General features: G+C 44.4%; 6 protein-coding genes across 6 annotated transcripts; 3 read left to right on the top strand and 3 right to left on the bottom strand.

The window, feature by feature from the left end:
* Positions 1 to 267: 267 nt before the first annotated feature.
* On the top strand, positions 268 to 1,325 carry V865_003929 (uncharacterized protein; the record flags this gene model as incomplete). Its single annotated transcript, XM_066227716.1, has 3 exons — positions 268 to 372; positions 601 to 777; positions 1,215 to 1,325. 3 exons carry the CDS (start codon positions 268 to 270, stop codon positions 1,323 to 1,325), a joined length of 393 nt encoding a protein of 130 aa, XP_066083813.1.
* Positions 1,326 to 1,571: 246 nt separating this feature from the next.
* Positions 1,572 to 5,013, bottom strand: V865_003928 (uncharacterized protein; the record flags this gene model as incomplete). Its single annotated transcript, XM_066227715.1, has 16 exons — positions 1,572 to 1,946; positions 2,035 to 2,215; positions 2,285 to 2,484; positions 2,556 to 2,913; positions 2,972 to 3,160; positions 3,213 to 3,307; positions 3,365 to 3,572; positions 3,639 to 3,735; positions 3,797 to 3,920; positions 3,991 to 4,107; positions 4,188 to 4,307; positions 4,385 to 4,558; positions 4,619 to 4,696; positions 4,758 to 4,804; positions 4,871 to 4,881; positions 4,967 to 5,013. The coding sequence occupies 16 exons, from the start codon at positions 5,011 to 5,013 to the stop codon at positions 1,572 to 1,574; spliced, it is 2,421 nt and encodes an 806-aa protein (XP_066083812.1).
* Positions 5,014 to 5,383: 370 nt separating this feature from the next.
* Positions 5,384 to 6,358, top strand: V865_003927 (uncharacterized protein; the record flags this gene model as incomplete). The annotated part of the gene is made up of 3 exons (XM_066227714.1): positions 5,384 to 5,541; positions 5,612 to 5,998; positions 6,076 to 6,358. The coding sequence occupies 3 exons, from the start codon at positions 5,384 to 5,386 to the stop codon at positions 6,356 to 6,358; spliced, it is 828 nt and encodes a 275-aa protein (XP_066083811.1).
* Positions 6,359 to 6,574: 216 nt separating this feature from the next.
* V865_003926 (uncharacterized protein) lies at positions 6,575 to 9,257 on the bottom strand (the record flags this gene model as incomplete). The annotated part of the gene is made up of 7 exons (XM_066227713.1): positions 6,575 to 8,021; positions 8,080 to 8,169; positions 8,229 to 8,347; positions 8,400 to 8,460; positions 8,519 to 8,801; positions 8,883 to 8,947; positions 9,007 to 9,257. 7 exons carry the CDS (start codon positions 9,255 to 9,257, stop codon positions 6,575 to 6,577), a joined length of 2,316 nt encoding a protein of 771 aa, XP_066083810.1.
* An 871-nt stretch (positions 9,258 to 10,128) lies between these two features.
* On the top strand, positions 10,129 to 12,089 carry V865_003925 (uncharacterized protein; the record flags this gene model as incomplete). Its single annotated transcript, XM_066227712.1, has 5 exons — positions 10,129 to 10,245; positions 10,317 to 11,209; positions 11,301 to 11,388; positions 11,502 to 11,763; positions 11,920 to 12,089. 5 exons carry the CDS (start codon positions 10,129 to 10,131, stop codon positions 12,087 to 12,089), a joined length of 1,530 nt encoding a protein of 509 aa, XP_066083809.1.
* Positions 12,090 to 12,787: 698 nt separating this feature from the next.
* On the bottom strand, positions 12,788 to 14,639 carry V865_003924 (GTP cyclohydrolase II; the record flags this gene model as incomplete). Its single annotated transcript, XM_066227711.1, has 3 exons — positions 12,788 to 12,816; positions 12,896 to 14,281; positions 14,414 to 14,639. 3 exons carry the CDS (start codon positions 14,637 to 14,639, stop codon positions 12,788 to 12,790), a joined length of 1,641 nt encoding a protein of 546 aa, XP_066083808.1.
* Between the last annotated feature and the right edge of the window lie 747 nt (positions 14,640 to 15,386).

Raw genomic sequence — 15,386 nt, 5'->3', positions numbered from 1 at the left:
TGCATACATATATTGTACATTCACAGTACTTTAATCCAGTGCCACTCGTATGCATTTAATCATCTTGAACCCTATTCGTCAAATGTTAGGAGGAATTTGATCCCGTCGTCTGAGTTGAGCTGGTGGTTCAGTGTAGTTGAATGCTTAACTCTACGTTCTTGCAATTGAACAATCATCAATTCACAAGTTACAATCTTACAAACACACAGTGCACATTCACTCGCATCACTGTCTATCACTCCGACCTCCTCATACAAACCATTCAAGATGACAACGATCCCATCCAGATTAGCTAAGTTGACCACAACAGTCGGATCATGGGAAGAGGCCAGGAAGGCTTCCATAGTAGCTTACAGGGCATGGTATCGATCTGTGAGTGTTGTACTTTTGCAACGATGTGAGAGGAGAGAGAAGAGAAGAAAAGAGCTGGGAGAAAATGTATATATCTACATGTACTAGAGGACAAGTAAGGTGGATTAGCGCTTTAAGGGTGTCAGAATCAAAGTATAGATAGAGAAAAAGCTACAAATCCTCTATACAACTTGAACAATCATGCTAAGTCATCTTTCACCATGGTATGGTATGGTATTGTGTAATTAGGCCCCAGATATCGTCCAACTTTACGCTCTCAACGTATCACCCTCATTGGTCCGATTGAAGTTCAGACAAGATTTCGAGAGGAATAGGGATACGATAACTGATTTGTCGGTGATGAACGTCATGTTATTGAAGAATCAACAGGAGTATCAAGAGACGATGAACGCTTGGAAGCAAGAGGTGAGTGGCCGAGTGAAGTTTCGATTATGGAATTTGGGGGTTGTGTCGTGTCATACAAGAGGAAGTTGCACGAGAAGGAGGAAGGAAAGGAGAAAGGTGGACTATTTGGGAGACAGACGAGAGAGGGAAGAGAGAAGGGAAAGAGAGACAATGCGGGCACAGGGGGAGGTGAGAGATAGGAAGAATTTCTGACACTTAAGGTGAAGGAGAAGGAAGTAAAGTGCGGTGGACGATGGGGGAGGTCACAAAAGAGACGGAGTAGGGAAGATAGAAAAGCGCAATATCCACAGTGGATTGCAAGCTGTATCATCCAGCATTCGTCCCTTCGTCTCTCAATCAATTCACCATCCATACGCTTTCTACTGCTCAGCCAAACTCTCCTCATACGCTTTCGTTTCGCTGACCATTCCGTTCATCATTTATTCTATGATCTCCAGCCCCACGTAATGCAATGGTTCAAACGATACGACGACCCGGCCCCACCCAAGACTTTCCTCGAAAAATTCTACGCAAGTAGAGATGATCCCGCTCAAGTATCTTCCTTTTAAAGTGCTAGTTCATGAACATGTATCAGGAGAAAAAACAGAGGTAGATACATAGATTGATTTGCATTCGTCATATACCTTCAAGATATCATGTTTTCTAGGAGGCAATTGATTACTGTAATTCAGTTCGTTTCATTCTATACAACATATGATACTATTGATTACAGATTCTGAAGTGACCTCTGATCTCGATTAAAATTATATGCACTCATCACCACATCCCTCTAGTTCAGACATAGTCCGACATTCCTACATATCATCAGGTATATCCAATCTCGCCAATTCCTCATCATCTACCACCCCATCATAATCATCCATGACGAAATCAACATCCACATCCACATCATCTTCTACCGCGTTACGATGATTTTTGCCTAGTGATTGTTTGAGCTCCAGGTCTGCTTTTTCAGCATCTTCTCTATCTTGCAATTGTCTTCTCTCGATATCTTCCAATGTCCATAGACTGATTCCGGTCTGAGTATGATCAAAAGGTTGAGAAATCTGTCTAATGAATTTCTTGGCTAGTGAAATGGCAACATCGGTAGATAAGTTGGAATGAGCTTCAGTTATATAGGCGTTGATCCATTTGGGTAATTTGGCTCGTTTGTCTTGACGAGCGAATCGCTATTATCGCAAATTGATAAACAGAGTCAACAATGTATCATACACAATTCTAGTTGAGAATGGTATGAAATGGTAGACGATGACCCACCTTATCAGCAAACACCATTAAACCCCAATCGGTTTTACCTCTCAATACTCTTCCCACACACTGAGCAGCATGTCTCATGGCGTCGAAAGTCAAATAATCATTCTCTCTGATCCTGTGGTTATCTCTCAGGAATTCTAATCTAGCTTTGAGTATACGTGATTCGGTATACTGATATGGTATACTACATCACAAACGTAGCCATTATCAGCATTGACTCTTCTTCCGTTGACCAAGTACTCAGCCAACTCACCCAAACATTATCACCGCTCTTCCATAATTATGATCGAAATCTATCCCTTCCGAGACTTTCCCTCGGGCTACCGAAAGCATCACAGCCCCTCTCCCATTATTGCATGCTTCTCTATAGTTCCTCAGCGCAATGGACGTCTCCATAGCATCGGGCGTTTCGACAAATAGTAATTTATGTTTCCATACTTCACTCAAGATACCCTATAGGCAAATTATCAGTGCTAATCCTCTGCACCGCGTTATGAATGAGCAAACAAGAAATGTTAACCCACCATATCGTACCAAGCGGAAACTATACTTTCCATATATAAGTAACTAGGGAAGAAAGCCACTACACCATCCGGGACAGTCTTGGCCATATCAATGAGGATACTACCGAAATTCCTGACCACCGCAGGATCGTTTCGCACTTCGAACCTCGATGATATCGGGACTTGATCTGATCCTCTTGTAATTACCATAGGCAAGAACGCGTTTCTCGTCAATGTCATAGGATAAGATTGTTCGGTCACTGGTCGGAATTGTAGGATTTTAGGATACATATCGAGAGGCGAGATGGTTCCCGATGTAATGACTACTGATGAGAATCGCTCGAACACCGGCGCAATAGCTAATGATGGATCGAGACATCTAAGATGAAAAGTGTCAGTTAGGCTGTCACGCGATAAGTGCAATACTGCTAACTCACGTGAAGTGGAATATTGGATTCGGCACCGTAGCATGTTCCGTCTCATATGGTTCTAAGATAAGCAAGAAGCCCTTCTCATATGTCGCCACTAGAGTACCGAACGATGCTACTTTCTGTAACGAGTAATGCTCGTCGATATTCGTTAACTCCAAGGTTCGCACAAGCGATGTCAGACGTTCCGCAGCGAACCTATTCAACACAATCAGACACAACTCTTGGAGCAAAACACCGTATAGCTTACTTCAATGGACGCTTCTCAATATATGTAATCTCCTTCAAATGCGCCAAGAAACTCTGTGGCGTTTCCGCAACAACATGTAACACTCTCATTCTCGTCTAAAAGTTAACATTCTAATCAGCTGTCTTCTCATCGTTGCAGATTCACCAGCTCACCTTCAGATACTCTATAAACCTCTTTAAGAAAGCAATAAAATGTTCTGCCTTCCGTATATTCCCCGGAACAGCCTCATCCAGCATATCTTTCGATAACACCGGACTAACAAGCATATCTTCATCTTCACGCTGTTCGTTGGCTTCTTGTAACCCTTCTACCAATTTCTTATATTCATCTTCCAATTTCTGCGAATCCGTTTCTTTGATTCTACACAAGTGGCACAAGGGGGTTTAGCTAAAATCGACTTACAGAACTGACCATGGCTACACTCACTCTGCAATCTTATCACTTATCTTATTGACACTTCTAGCTGCTGAATCCAACATCGGTCTAGTCAAGTCGATTGATAACGATTCGATACAGACATTATCTACGCATCATGTCGAGTTTCAGCTGTGTCTAGGTCGACCAATGTACAGACAGCTACTTACCTATATTGTGCGCCTCATCAAAAACCACTATACTCTCTTTACTCATCTCTGCAGATACCTGTTCAGCAACTTTTGGATCTAAAAGATAATGGAACGAATAAATAACAACGTCCAAAAAAGGCAACTATGGAATCACAATAATCAGTTGTTTATACTTCCCCCAAGCAGAAGAGGGGGTAATGTGGTAAACTGACCATTCTACGTATAGTAAAATAGGGACAAACTCCCTTTTCTTTCCCGTATTTCTTGACATCGTCAATCGTGTATATACCAGGTGGTATCAGATTTCCAGTTTCGTAATTGTTCAATTCCTGATCAAATCACAACGATCCAATTCAATCCAATCAGCTGACTATGACGATCATCTAGATACAGCCGAAATCGAACTTACTTCATGATAGCTACATAGAGGTACGCTACCTGGATTTGCTCTACCCTTCTCACAAGCAAACGCAGAGGTCAAATCTCGACATCTTGAATCGACGATTTTACCTTTCTTCTCTTTGCTTACCTATCACCCAATAATAACCGTAACATCAGCATCCCCCTTGCCAGTTGTGAGCTCGCATTGATAGCGAAAGCACTCACTTCAGGATGTAAACATAAATTTCTTCTGCTTGTTAAACCCAATCCCCGAAATTCACCGTCGTTCGCGCCCATCTCCGCACGGTATTCCATCAATCTCTTCAATTCCGCTAATGCTTTCTCGATCTCGGGTACGGTACGTGAACAATATATCAGCTTTCGTTTCGTAGGGTAGAACTACGTGCATCAAGGTCAATAGGACATCATCAACCGGAGTCTGTGGTGAGATCTCCTCACCTGCATGTACGACACGATTAAGGATAAGAGGGAAACAGTCTTCCCTGTCCCGGAAGGCATTTCCAATACACAGTGGCCCTATATATGGAAGTGAAGAGTCAGCTTGAACGAATCGCCGAGAGATTGGAAGCCGACTTACACCGGCATCGAGGGTTGTTTTCAGATCAGCCATGTAAGAGTATTGTTCTGCGATTTGACCAGAAATACGTGAGCTAGGTTCTTTCTATAGGGTTCAAAGTGCGATTAGCTTACCTGGGTATAAACTATTCAAATAGAAAGCCATGTCATCAGTGCTGGTCCGCATATTTCAGACGGAGTAAGTTAAGTAATCAAAGCCCCCCAACTCACCGATCATAAGGAAACAAGACGGGCAAATCGCCCAACATGAATTTCATCTTGAGATGACTCTTCTGCCAATTTGCCTGATTCCCTCTGGGATATGAATGGCCGCTTTGTCTGCACCACCTATTATATCTTCTACCTCTGTCTCACAGCTCGTATAGCTGTAGCCTGTGATAGATGGGAATGCACTGTGAACATCCAAATGCTCAAATTGTTGTTGGTTATGTCATCTCCCTCGATCGAATCTCATCTCTTGCGCAAGTCCAGTCAACCGAGCTCAATCAAGTCAAGTCGGTGAACGCCGCTATATGGGCACCTCCACCTCTCATGTCCATAGAAGGAATTACGAGTATATGAGTGGATCAAGATGGTAGGGTAACCTCTCATGCTTTGCCCAATGCTCTGCGAATAGCTTACGCAAGGATGTCAGAAGCCATAGACTCGAATGGATCTCCCTCATCGGGAAAGGTCATTCACCAAGATCCTCGGTTGATAACGCACCTTACTCCCAGACAGGAAGAGAAGCTCCGATCATACCTCGATGAGAAGCTATCAAATCTGGAAAGCGACGAGCGGACCCAGTGAGCTATATACCACCCTATATACCCCCCGTATAACACTATGAGCTCATCGTAACTTATTACCCTATAGCAAGCTGGGACCTCTTCCAAGATTGTTATCAAGACTATCGCCCCTCCTTCAGATAATCCTCCAAATTCCCCCCTTTTACCCCTTCGGATCATTACGCACCTCATACCTCCTGACGCTCACATCTGTCATACCGATATACATCACTTCCTTACCCCTCCTATCTTCCGGACACCGTACGAAAGATGAGGCGCAGGACGAAGCGTCCCGTGTGATTCGTGGTGTATTGTATTTGTTAAAGGAAGTGGAGAAAGGCTGGTTAGCTGTCCTAAAAGGTGATGGGTGGATACCCCCTCACAATACCTGGGGGATAAAGATGGATGTCACGATTGGTGGACAAGCTGTTGAAGTGGATGATGAGAGTAAATTTCAAGTGGATATAACTGAAAAGTATGTTATATCTGCGCTTTCACTTTTGAAGTCTAGCGGTCAGTCAATAGTTGATTCCACGGTAATGAACCAAATAGGATCCGACTCAAATCAATTATACTCTCCTCACGAGCTAGGGTGTTAGCGTGGGCAAGACCATATGGGAATTTCGACACGGCTGGATCAGCTTTACCGAACGAATCAGATGGTACGACACCAATACCTGAAATGCAGGAGGGTAACGTCGTAACGACAAATTCGGGCGGATGGGAAGAAGAGGTAGTAGCAATGTGGGCTCAATTACTGGATGTTTTATCTCATGATTTGAGTCAATCACATGGTCCGATAGGAAGAAAAGTCGGTAATCCAGTTGGTGGTTGACAATGACAAAATCAAAGTTCATATATATGATAATATTTTTCCATCGACAAGATACATTCCCAACCTTTGTTTATCCTGTATACGTGAAACCCGTAGACACTGTAACCTATAATAGAAACTCGTAATGTATTTTACAACTCTATCCTCATACCAACATGAAATCCTTGCTTGCGCATCCATCTACATATCTATATCACATGAATCTTGATCGACCCCTCAAAATGTCTCATCATCATCCACCACCTCTTCACCACCTTCATCCCTTAAAACCCTCATTCTCCTCTCCAATTCACCTCTCAATTCCACCCATTGTCCTCCAGCCCTAATCATACATTTCACTCTCCTCTCATTGGGATTGGCTGATTTCCTAAACCCGGCTATCGTGATCAATTTCACACTAGACGGTTTCTCGCTTCTCCCAAAGAGGTATTCGCCTTTCCACTCTTCATTCTCATTCCTCCTTTGACCTCTCTTCAGCGGCTGGTCCAACCTACTTACAAATAGGTTGAATTGCACTTCGTTCAAGATCTTGGACACTTCCATATCTAATAAGTCATATTTTGAAGGTTTGAACTCTTCCATCTCCATCGTGTGGGAGGGTGTGAATCCGCTATATGACATCATACTCAACCTAGACGAAGGTCTCGTCGATCCTAGGCCGGATCCACTGGGAGTAGGCGAGGTGATCCGGAATGATGAAGGGGGTGGTCCACCTTTACCGCGGGCAGGAGCCGTGCGAGGCGCGGCGCCTGTACCAAATGAGGAGTTTCTCGATCCCATGCCAGGTGTAGTCGGTGGCCTAGAGAACGAAGAGAATGTCGAGCTCAGTCGAGGTCGAGGTGGTTCGGGAGTCTTTAATCCCATCCTAGCTCTTTCCAGATGACTTTGATTCGGATTGGAACTTCGATTGACAGATGAAGGTTCAGCGATCAACGTTCTGGAATGCGAGTTGGATACGGTCAATCCAGGCACTGAGATTTCACTTGCGGTAGGGGACGAATACCCCGTACCAAACCTCGATGTAGGACTAGCAACCGGTATTCTACTTAGTCTACGGGACATGGACATGGTGGTAGATGCCATAGATGCCGTACTGGGCGTAGGACTGACTGATCTAGGTAATCCGGTGGAACGTCTGGGTATGATGGGCGTCTGGACAGGTTCAGCAGGTACTTTCGGTGAAGAATTCCATCTTGGTTTTTCCCCTGGGGTGTTACGTGCCGTCGCAGATGATGTGGTGGACATCATAGACGTCCTTCGACGTAAAGGTAAAGGTTGCATGGCGGTAACAGGGGAAAGTGTCGAAGAATCAGGTGGTTTGATGGAAGGTGAAGTATGTGTATGAGCTAGTGGTTGACGGGTAGAGGATCGTGTTGATGTATTTGAGACACCGGAGGATATCGAATATCTGGTACGAGACGAGCCGTAGCTCGATGAAGTGGATTCTCTGCTTTTGACCGTACCTCCGTATCCAAAGTAATCGCTTCTCGAGTCGCCAGCAGAGCTGTACGGCGATGTGACATCTGCTAAGAGTTCCACTTCGTCCCCACCGTCCATGTACTCCATTTCAGCATCACGCTGAGAGATGATGAGACGTATTTTAGCGTTGAGCTGTTGAAGTTGTTTCTGTAGTGAAGTCCATCGGTGATTCATCTCGCCAAATCTACAAGTTGATCAGCACACCAGCTAAGCGTAATTAAGGGACTCTCGTTTTCACCTACCTCCTCAGCGACTCGCCGTTGTTGATAGGTCTATCAGAGATGCTCTTGCCCATCATCTTAAGTATCTTGTTTATACTCGGGACGTATGTCCTAGTAAAAGTCGTATAAAGTCAGAGCCATATTACTCATCCGGCGAGGGAAACACTCACCTAGTCATGGAGTCATGACCCTTTGCAAGCTTCTGCAATCTCTCTATACTCAATTGATCGTCAAATTCAGCTCGCAGCGGGACATGCGCTGGTGAGTTGGTGATCCTGTCGACATATGCCTATATCGTTATGTCAGCTAGGTTTTCAGGCATCGCGCAAATCACAACTGACTTGACATTCCATCAGACTCTTTTGCAAGGGATCCATCATAGCTTCAGCTTGGTCGGCGGTACTATTACACGTGATTAGCTTCTTATATCCTCGTACCGAAAGTAAAAACTCGGATTCACGTTCTGAAGCGTATCAACCAACCATCCTCTTTCATCTCTTCCAATAACCATTTCTGCTGATCTCCTACCTTCTTCCAATCTTCCATGATCTCATCTATCCCATCTTTGAGTTGTTTGGCTCTAGTACCAGTGTATGAGGATACCGTAGATGACAGTGAGGTAATCTGTGGTCTCAGGAGGAGGGTCGAGTCCGATAGAGAAGAAAGTAAGGAATCTATACGTGAGGGAGCTGAGGGGATTGATGATGTGGAAGAGATTGAGGAATGGCGCAGTTCTTGTATCTCTAATTTATCAATCGACATGATTTGTAGGCACAATCAGCATACGGAATAGCTATGTGGAAGGAATTAGATGTATGACTTACCATATATTCGGTCCAGAAGTAGAGCTACCTCGTGGGATAACGAATGTATCCTCTTTTCCAGTTCCCTACACGTCATTATCTTCAGCTATGATACAGTTCGACGAGGAAATTGCTGAGTACCTACTCGTATGTGCCATCCTCTCCATTCTCTTCGCTTGAGCTGTATTTGGGAGTATAACCATCATCCCTTTCAACCTCTTCGTTTCCAACCTGTCCTTGATTTTGGTTACTTTGTAACAGATCCTCAGTACCATTCGTCAACACGTCCAAATCGTTTTTTGGCATCGACGTGGACGGTATCTGATCTTCATCATCGTCTCGTATCGATATATGTTGAGCTATCGAAGCCAACTCTTCGTCTGATGCTGTTGACATCTTGAGGTCGCAAGGTCCCTTTGGTAGTTGAGGTGTTCTACGCGACTGGAGACTATGTGGATCATACGTTGTCCGCGACCATCTCTATTCGAGCCTTGGCAAATCCCCTGAGATTTAGCAGAGATTCTCCTCCTTCAACGAAGAAACTCTATGATACGGCAGCTGAGCAATCGAGTGAAGAAGCAAAGGATCGAAAGTATCTTATACATGAAACATGGTCATGATGTATTGCTAACTTACTTCTCCTGATTCACCTCCACCTCTCCACTCGGTCAATGGTCGATCACCCACTTTCCTAATCATTTTCTAATGGTCATTACAACCTGACCGATGACTGCTAATAGTATTGTAATGAGATGATGATTTCACGCTATAGGGGATTTTAGACTCGTTCCTGGATCAGGGAGATGGATGGGGGTGAGGTGAGGGCAAACGCGCCATCCGGCGTAAGAGAGAGAGAGTGAGTGAGTGAGTGAGTGACCAACTTCTACCAACGTACAAACCATAAATCAGGCTCTGACGCTACCATCCTACTACCACTTGCGGATATCCTGCTCTCATCCAGCTCATCACCATTCACCACCCCCTCCTCACATCATCAAATACATCCTCATCTCATCTCCCTCAGAGTACATACATACAACTGTCGACATCTTGAAGGTGACGCACTCATCCAATCTATTTCCCTATTCCGGATATATAAACGACTAAGACACAAAGGAGATTTACGTGTTACAAAGCCTTACAACTACATCTTACCACACACACCACACGCACGTCGATCTTTTCATTCTCGCCTCACTTTGCGAGCTATTCAACCTCCTTCCCATTTGCTTGATCATATATCGCAGCATATCGCATAGCATACACCATGTCGACATCTTGGTCTTCCATCCTAAACGATCTAAATCGGGACGTAGCGAGGGATCAACCTAAAGATATCATTCAATGGGGCGCAGATTGGTTCCAAACCAAACTTCGACAAGAGGTGAGTGCTACAATCATCACGACGATGACCTACTTGCCTGGATCGTAGCTTATGATATGCTGTTACCGTAGAGACAAGGAAAGCAAGCTCCCCTATCCGCTCCACCAGGTGGTCGGAAAGGTGCCCCCGGTACATTAGGATTCAATGTCCCGGGAGTGAGCGATCTTCAACCTCATGCCCTATCTCCATTCTCTGAACAGGCTCCTGCCGATTCTCCTTTCGGTCCTGGTGGACCTCGACGTGCGACCGTCCCAACTGGATCCAACCCTAACCAACCTCACCAACACATATTCAAACCTTCCTTCGGATCTCCAGGTGCAGGTGGTGGTCCGGATTCCAGTCCATTCAGCGAGAGTGTCAGCTCTTTCCCACCTTCCAGTGGTGCACCAACATTCAACCAATCTCCATTCGGTGATATGTCCGTCGCCAACACCACTATCGCCGAGGAAACCAATAACGATGAACCTCCCATTCCATCCTATGCGCTTGGTAGACGAACTTCCGTTTCTGCCGAATCACTCAAACCTACTAATCAACGAACCTTTGGTGCATCCGGTGGTGGTCTGTTAGATACGACGATGGAAGAGGAAGACGAAGCTACACCAAATCCAAATTCGGGTAACAACGGTAGTGTCATTCCTTCCTTCCCCAAGACAGACGAACAATTAGAAAGAATCAAACAAGCCATCAAACCTAATTTCCTATTCCGAAACCTCGATGAAGAGCAAGAAGCCGATGTACTGGCTGCTATGAAGGAAGTTACCATCCCCGCTGGTGAGATGATCATCGAGCAAGGTGCAGCGGGTGATTACTTCTACGTCGTAGAGAATGGTCAGTTGGATATCTTCGTTAAGAAGGATGGTCAAGTCATAGACCCAGAGAAAGGTGATAGACCCCTGTTGGGTAAGAAAGTGGCTACCTGTAAAGAAGGTAGTTCTTTCGGTGAACTGGCTTTGATGCATAAGTGAGTTTTGTTACCTTGGACTGATGACCCAATCTCCCTCACAGTGTTAAGTATTGCAGCTGATTATCTCGCCATTTTCTCTCTTTGGTAGCGCCCCTCGAGCCGCTTCTATCCTGTCCATCACTCCTTGTACCCTCTGGGCCCTTGATCGAGTATCCTTCCGAACTATCTTACTTGATGTGAGTGTCATCATTCTAATACACATATCCAGATTCAGTCCTTCCCCATTCCACTGTAGTCAATAAGTCATAATTCAGTCACATGCGAGTCGTGCTGACCTACTGTAACACAGCACACATCAAGAAAGAGACGACTCTATGAATCCTTCTTATCCGAAGTCCAGATTTTACAATCGCTCCAACCTCAAGAGAGGGCCAAGATTGCCGATGTGCTCGAATCGCGAACCTTCAGCCAAGGTGAAGATGTGATCAAGCAAGGCGAAGCGGGAGATGAGTTCTTCCTTATTGAGAGTGGTAATGCCATCGCTATCAAGAAGGGAGACGATGGAAGGGAGAGTGTGGTCAAGAGGTATGGTAAAGGAGATTACTTTGGAGGTGAGTTAGGTCATCCCATTTGATCTTGTCTACCTATATCCTGGGAATAGCGACAGTGATATAAGCAATGGTCTTCCACTCATCCCTTATATAATCTGGGTAAGGGAAGAGTAAAGTATTATATGTACTGATCATATTTTTGTTCCTCAACTATAGAACTCGCCCTACTCAACAAACAAACTCGAGCAGCTACCGTCCGAGCTGAAGGTACCGAACCTCTCCGAGTTGCTTTCCTAGGTGAACAAGCGTTCACTCGACTCCTTGGTCCGGTCAAGGATATCATGGCTAGATCAGCTAATGAATCTTATGGTTTCTCAACTCGATAAGCTTGCTTGGTGGTCAGGCGAATGTGACAAAATGACATATTTCTATTATAGATGTATCTCAAATGAGAGAGGGCGTGAAGGGATATCCGAGGAGGAAGAGTCAAGAAAAGTGGTTGGATTGATTTGTTGCACAGTTTTATACATTCATTTCCCATTTCCCATTTCCCATTTCCCTTTCTAACATGTATCCCTCATTCAATGAATATGAAGAAACAAAGCTATAAAAATGAATGATATATATTACTTATTTATGCATTGGATTTTGACTATACACATGTATACATATATATACAGTAGTCAGATAGCATGAGAAGGAAGGCAATATTGGCATCAGGAATGAAGTGACCATTTTATCGGGTGAAAAGATGCATTGAACCGCATGATATGTGAAGGCCTCGCGTGTGATGATTTGACAATGCCGACTGACTATGAAAGAGAAAAGAATATAATTACAAAGTACAATGCAACCCGGAAGATTCCAGATTCCATGCCTGCCCGAATAGATGATGTATGATAAGGATGATATATACTAAATGCTGTAAATGACTAGATATAAATGTCACATCGACATTCAACCACTTCTCGCCTGACTATCCATCTAATATCGTCCTACATTCCAGAAAGTTGGACAAGATGGTACTGTTATCTTCGCACGAAATCTTGCTGATACAGCATAACCACAGGATCACACAAGGGTATCACTGTAAGTTCTCCGGTATATCAATCACTAAGTGAATCATAAACAAATCAGTAACAGCCCAAACCAACCTGGCTCAAAGGGTATAAACGTATCCTAGTTGACTCACTATGACCCATTCTCTCCACTTTAGTTCTCAAGTACTTCTCCAACTCTGGTCCTTTTGCAGCTCCCGACCCAATCAATCCCACTCCAGCTCTTCTTTCTCTATACTCTTTGTATTCCTTCTCATCATTTTCATTCTGGGTATGACACTTCCAATCTCTCGGTATCATCCCCACCCTCTCTACAATCCTTATACCCTCTTTTGACAATCCCTCAACTTTCTCTGGATTATTAGTCAACAATCTTATCCCTTCTTCTGCTAAATCTAAATCACGTAGGATCTCAGCAGCGACATCATATTTCCTTTCATCAGCTCCATGACCCAACATCAAGTTCGCCGTGACAGTATCATTTCCCAGGTCTTGCAAGTTATACGCTCTGATTTTTTCTAATAGGCCTATACCTCGACCTTCCTGTCGGAGGTAAATTACTACTCCCCTTCCTGGTACTGTCCTACCCCTTTCTCCGACGGAGGGGGATGATCCCCTCGATGGATCAGGTGTAGGTAATATCCCATTTCCGTGGGCATGTTGGTGGAATTGATTCGATATTTGAGATTTGAGCTGCTGGGGCAAAGCGATCTGACGTAATGCCTCATCAAGCTGTTCACCACAATCACATCGCATCGAACCTATCGTTTCGCCCGTATAACATTCAGAGTGAATCCTGACTAACGGTTTAACATCTTGGTCTTGAATCGGTAATTCATCCAATTGTTCGGAGATTCCCATTTCTACATCATCAATCGAGTTATCTGTAGGTTGAGTAGAGGTAGTTTGACCAGGTGAAAGTCTTCCTAAATATGCACCTCTTACTATCCTCTCCATCTCAGTTTCACCCTCTCTCCACACAGCGTCTAAAGATTTACTCCTTATCTCCTTTCTCCCCTTTGGTGCTGCCTTGCGGGCTTTGTCGTCTAGTTGTATAGGATCGATGACGATCGCAAGGTGTTCCTTGGTATCTTGACTGTTGTGATACAAGTGAAGAAATAGTTCGCCGTGAGGGGTTGGTATACGCGTACGTGCCATACAACGTACTTTTGCTCGACCGCTTTTTGTAGTGCTTGCCGCTGCGAAAGAGGAATGAGATGGAGTAGGATGGAAGTAATTGAAAGAGTGTGATGGAGATGAGGGAGATGAAGATAATTGTAATGTCTGAGAAATCGGGACGGGATCAATAGACATCTTCCTTTTAGGCTTTGAGGTCATTGTAATTGGATTCGATGAAGATCCTTGCTGATCTTGAGTTTTTGCTTTTGCCTCAGCTTCCAAACGCAATCTCTCGCTTCTAGGCGCCTGGCTCGAACGCATGGTGAATTTCGCTGGATGAGGTGAGGGGGATGCCGGGCGCGATTCGTCGCATGATGCGTATGTACCTGTTCGAGGTATCGCTATGGGTTGATAATCAAGCAAACATAAGCGCTACATTTCACAGATCGAACGAGTAAGACTTAGAGACGGTTTACACGAATGCCGCTCCACTCGGTGAGGTCGCACGTCTCAGGGGAGGGAAACACACTCACCTCCATGTCCAAAATGATGTCTACTTATCTTCTCACTTCCCGCTATCACCGCGCTGATCATCAGCGCATCCATCGGACTATCCCTCTTTGGCAAAGCCTTCTTGTTTCTTTGCCCTTGTTGGCTCTGCGGGGGCAAAGGTCCGAGGTTGGTAGAATCGGATGTAAGGAGAGCGAGAACATCTAGATCGCTTTGGCTGGGTGCAGAGTGGGATTGAGAATGGGACATGTTTCGAGCGGGCATATATGTCGATGGCATATCAAGTGTATAGCTAAAATTGTATGATTATATGATTGTTGTAGATTTTTCTATGGAGATGGTGGTTTTGACTGTTTTAACTTTTTGAGTACGAATGAGGAATATACGGTTATGTCCGTCTTAGCTTTTATGCAATGATGTGGAGTACTGGTGAAGAAGAAAATATGATCGCCGAGATGATTCGTACGTGTGTATATCTTTAGTCGTATGTATCCTCTTGCCAATGTACTGATGAGCCTTGTAGTTGCTATATGAGATTCTATGTAGCTCTTTGCTGATTTGTTCTGTTGTTGCGGTACTACTGATTATTCCATCGTTCACCTTCATTTGTCATCATTCTCTGTCTTTTCCTGTTTTTGATATTAGGTGATTTCGTGATCATCTCATCTCATCTACTCGTTCCGGATGTCGCTTATTTCCGTTGGCATCGGACACATCCCCTCTTAAAGGGGAGTCTCAAATATGATCACATCCCTCGTTGCCATGTGAGTACCATGTGCCTTCTCGCTAGCGACACCGGGAGCGAAATAACCCGTTGAAGCGATACATGGTGGATGGATGTAAGAGACTAATCGATATCCCTTGCACAGGATCAAAGGGGTTTACGTCTAAAAATAGTAAAAGACTAACAGTGTTATCTGTGCCTTTCATACGAAAATTGAAAAGTTGGCTAGGGTACCCAATTTCGGTACCGATATTGATTATTGTTGTGTTTCA

This window comes from Kwoniella europaea, chromosome 1 (assembly GCF_036810445.1).
Source record: "Kwoniella europaea PYCC6329 chromosome 1, complete sequence".
Lineage (NCBI taxonomy): Eukaryota > Fungi > Basidiomycota > Tremellomycetes > Tremellales > Cryptococcaceae > Kwoniella > Kwoniella europaea.
This window is presented reverse-complemented; position numbering and strand designations above follow the sequence as displayed.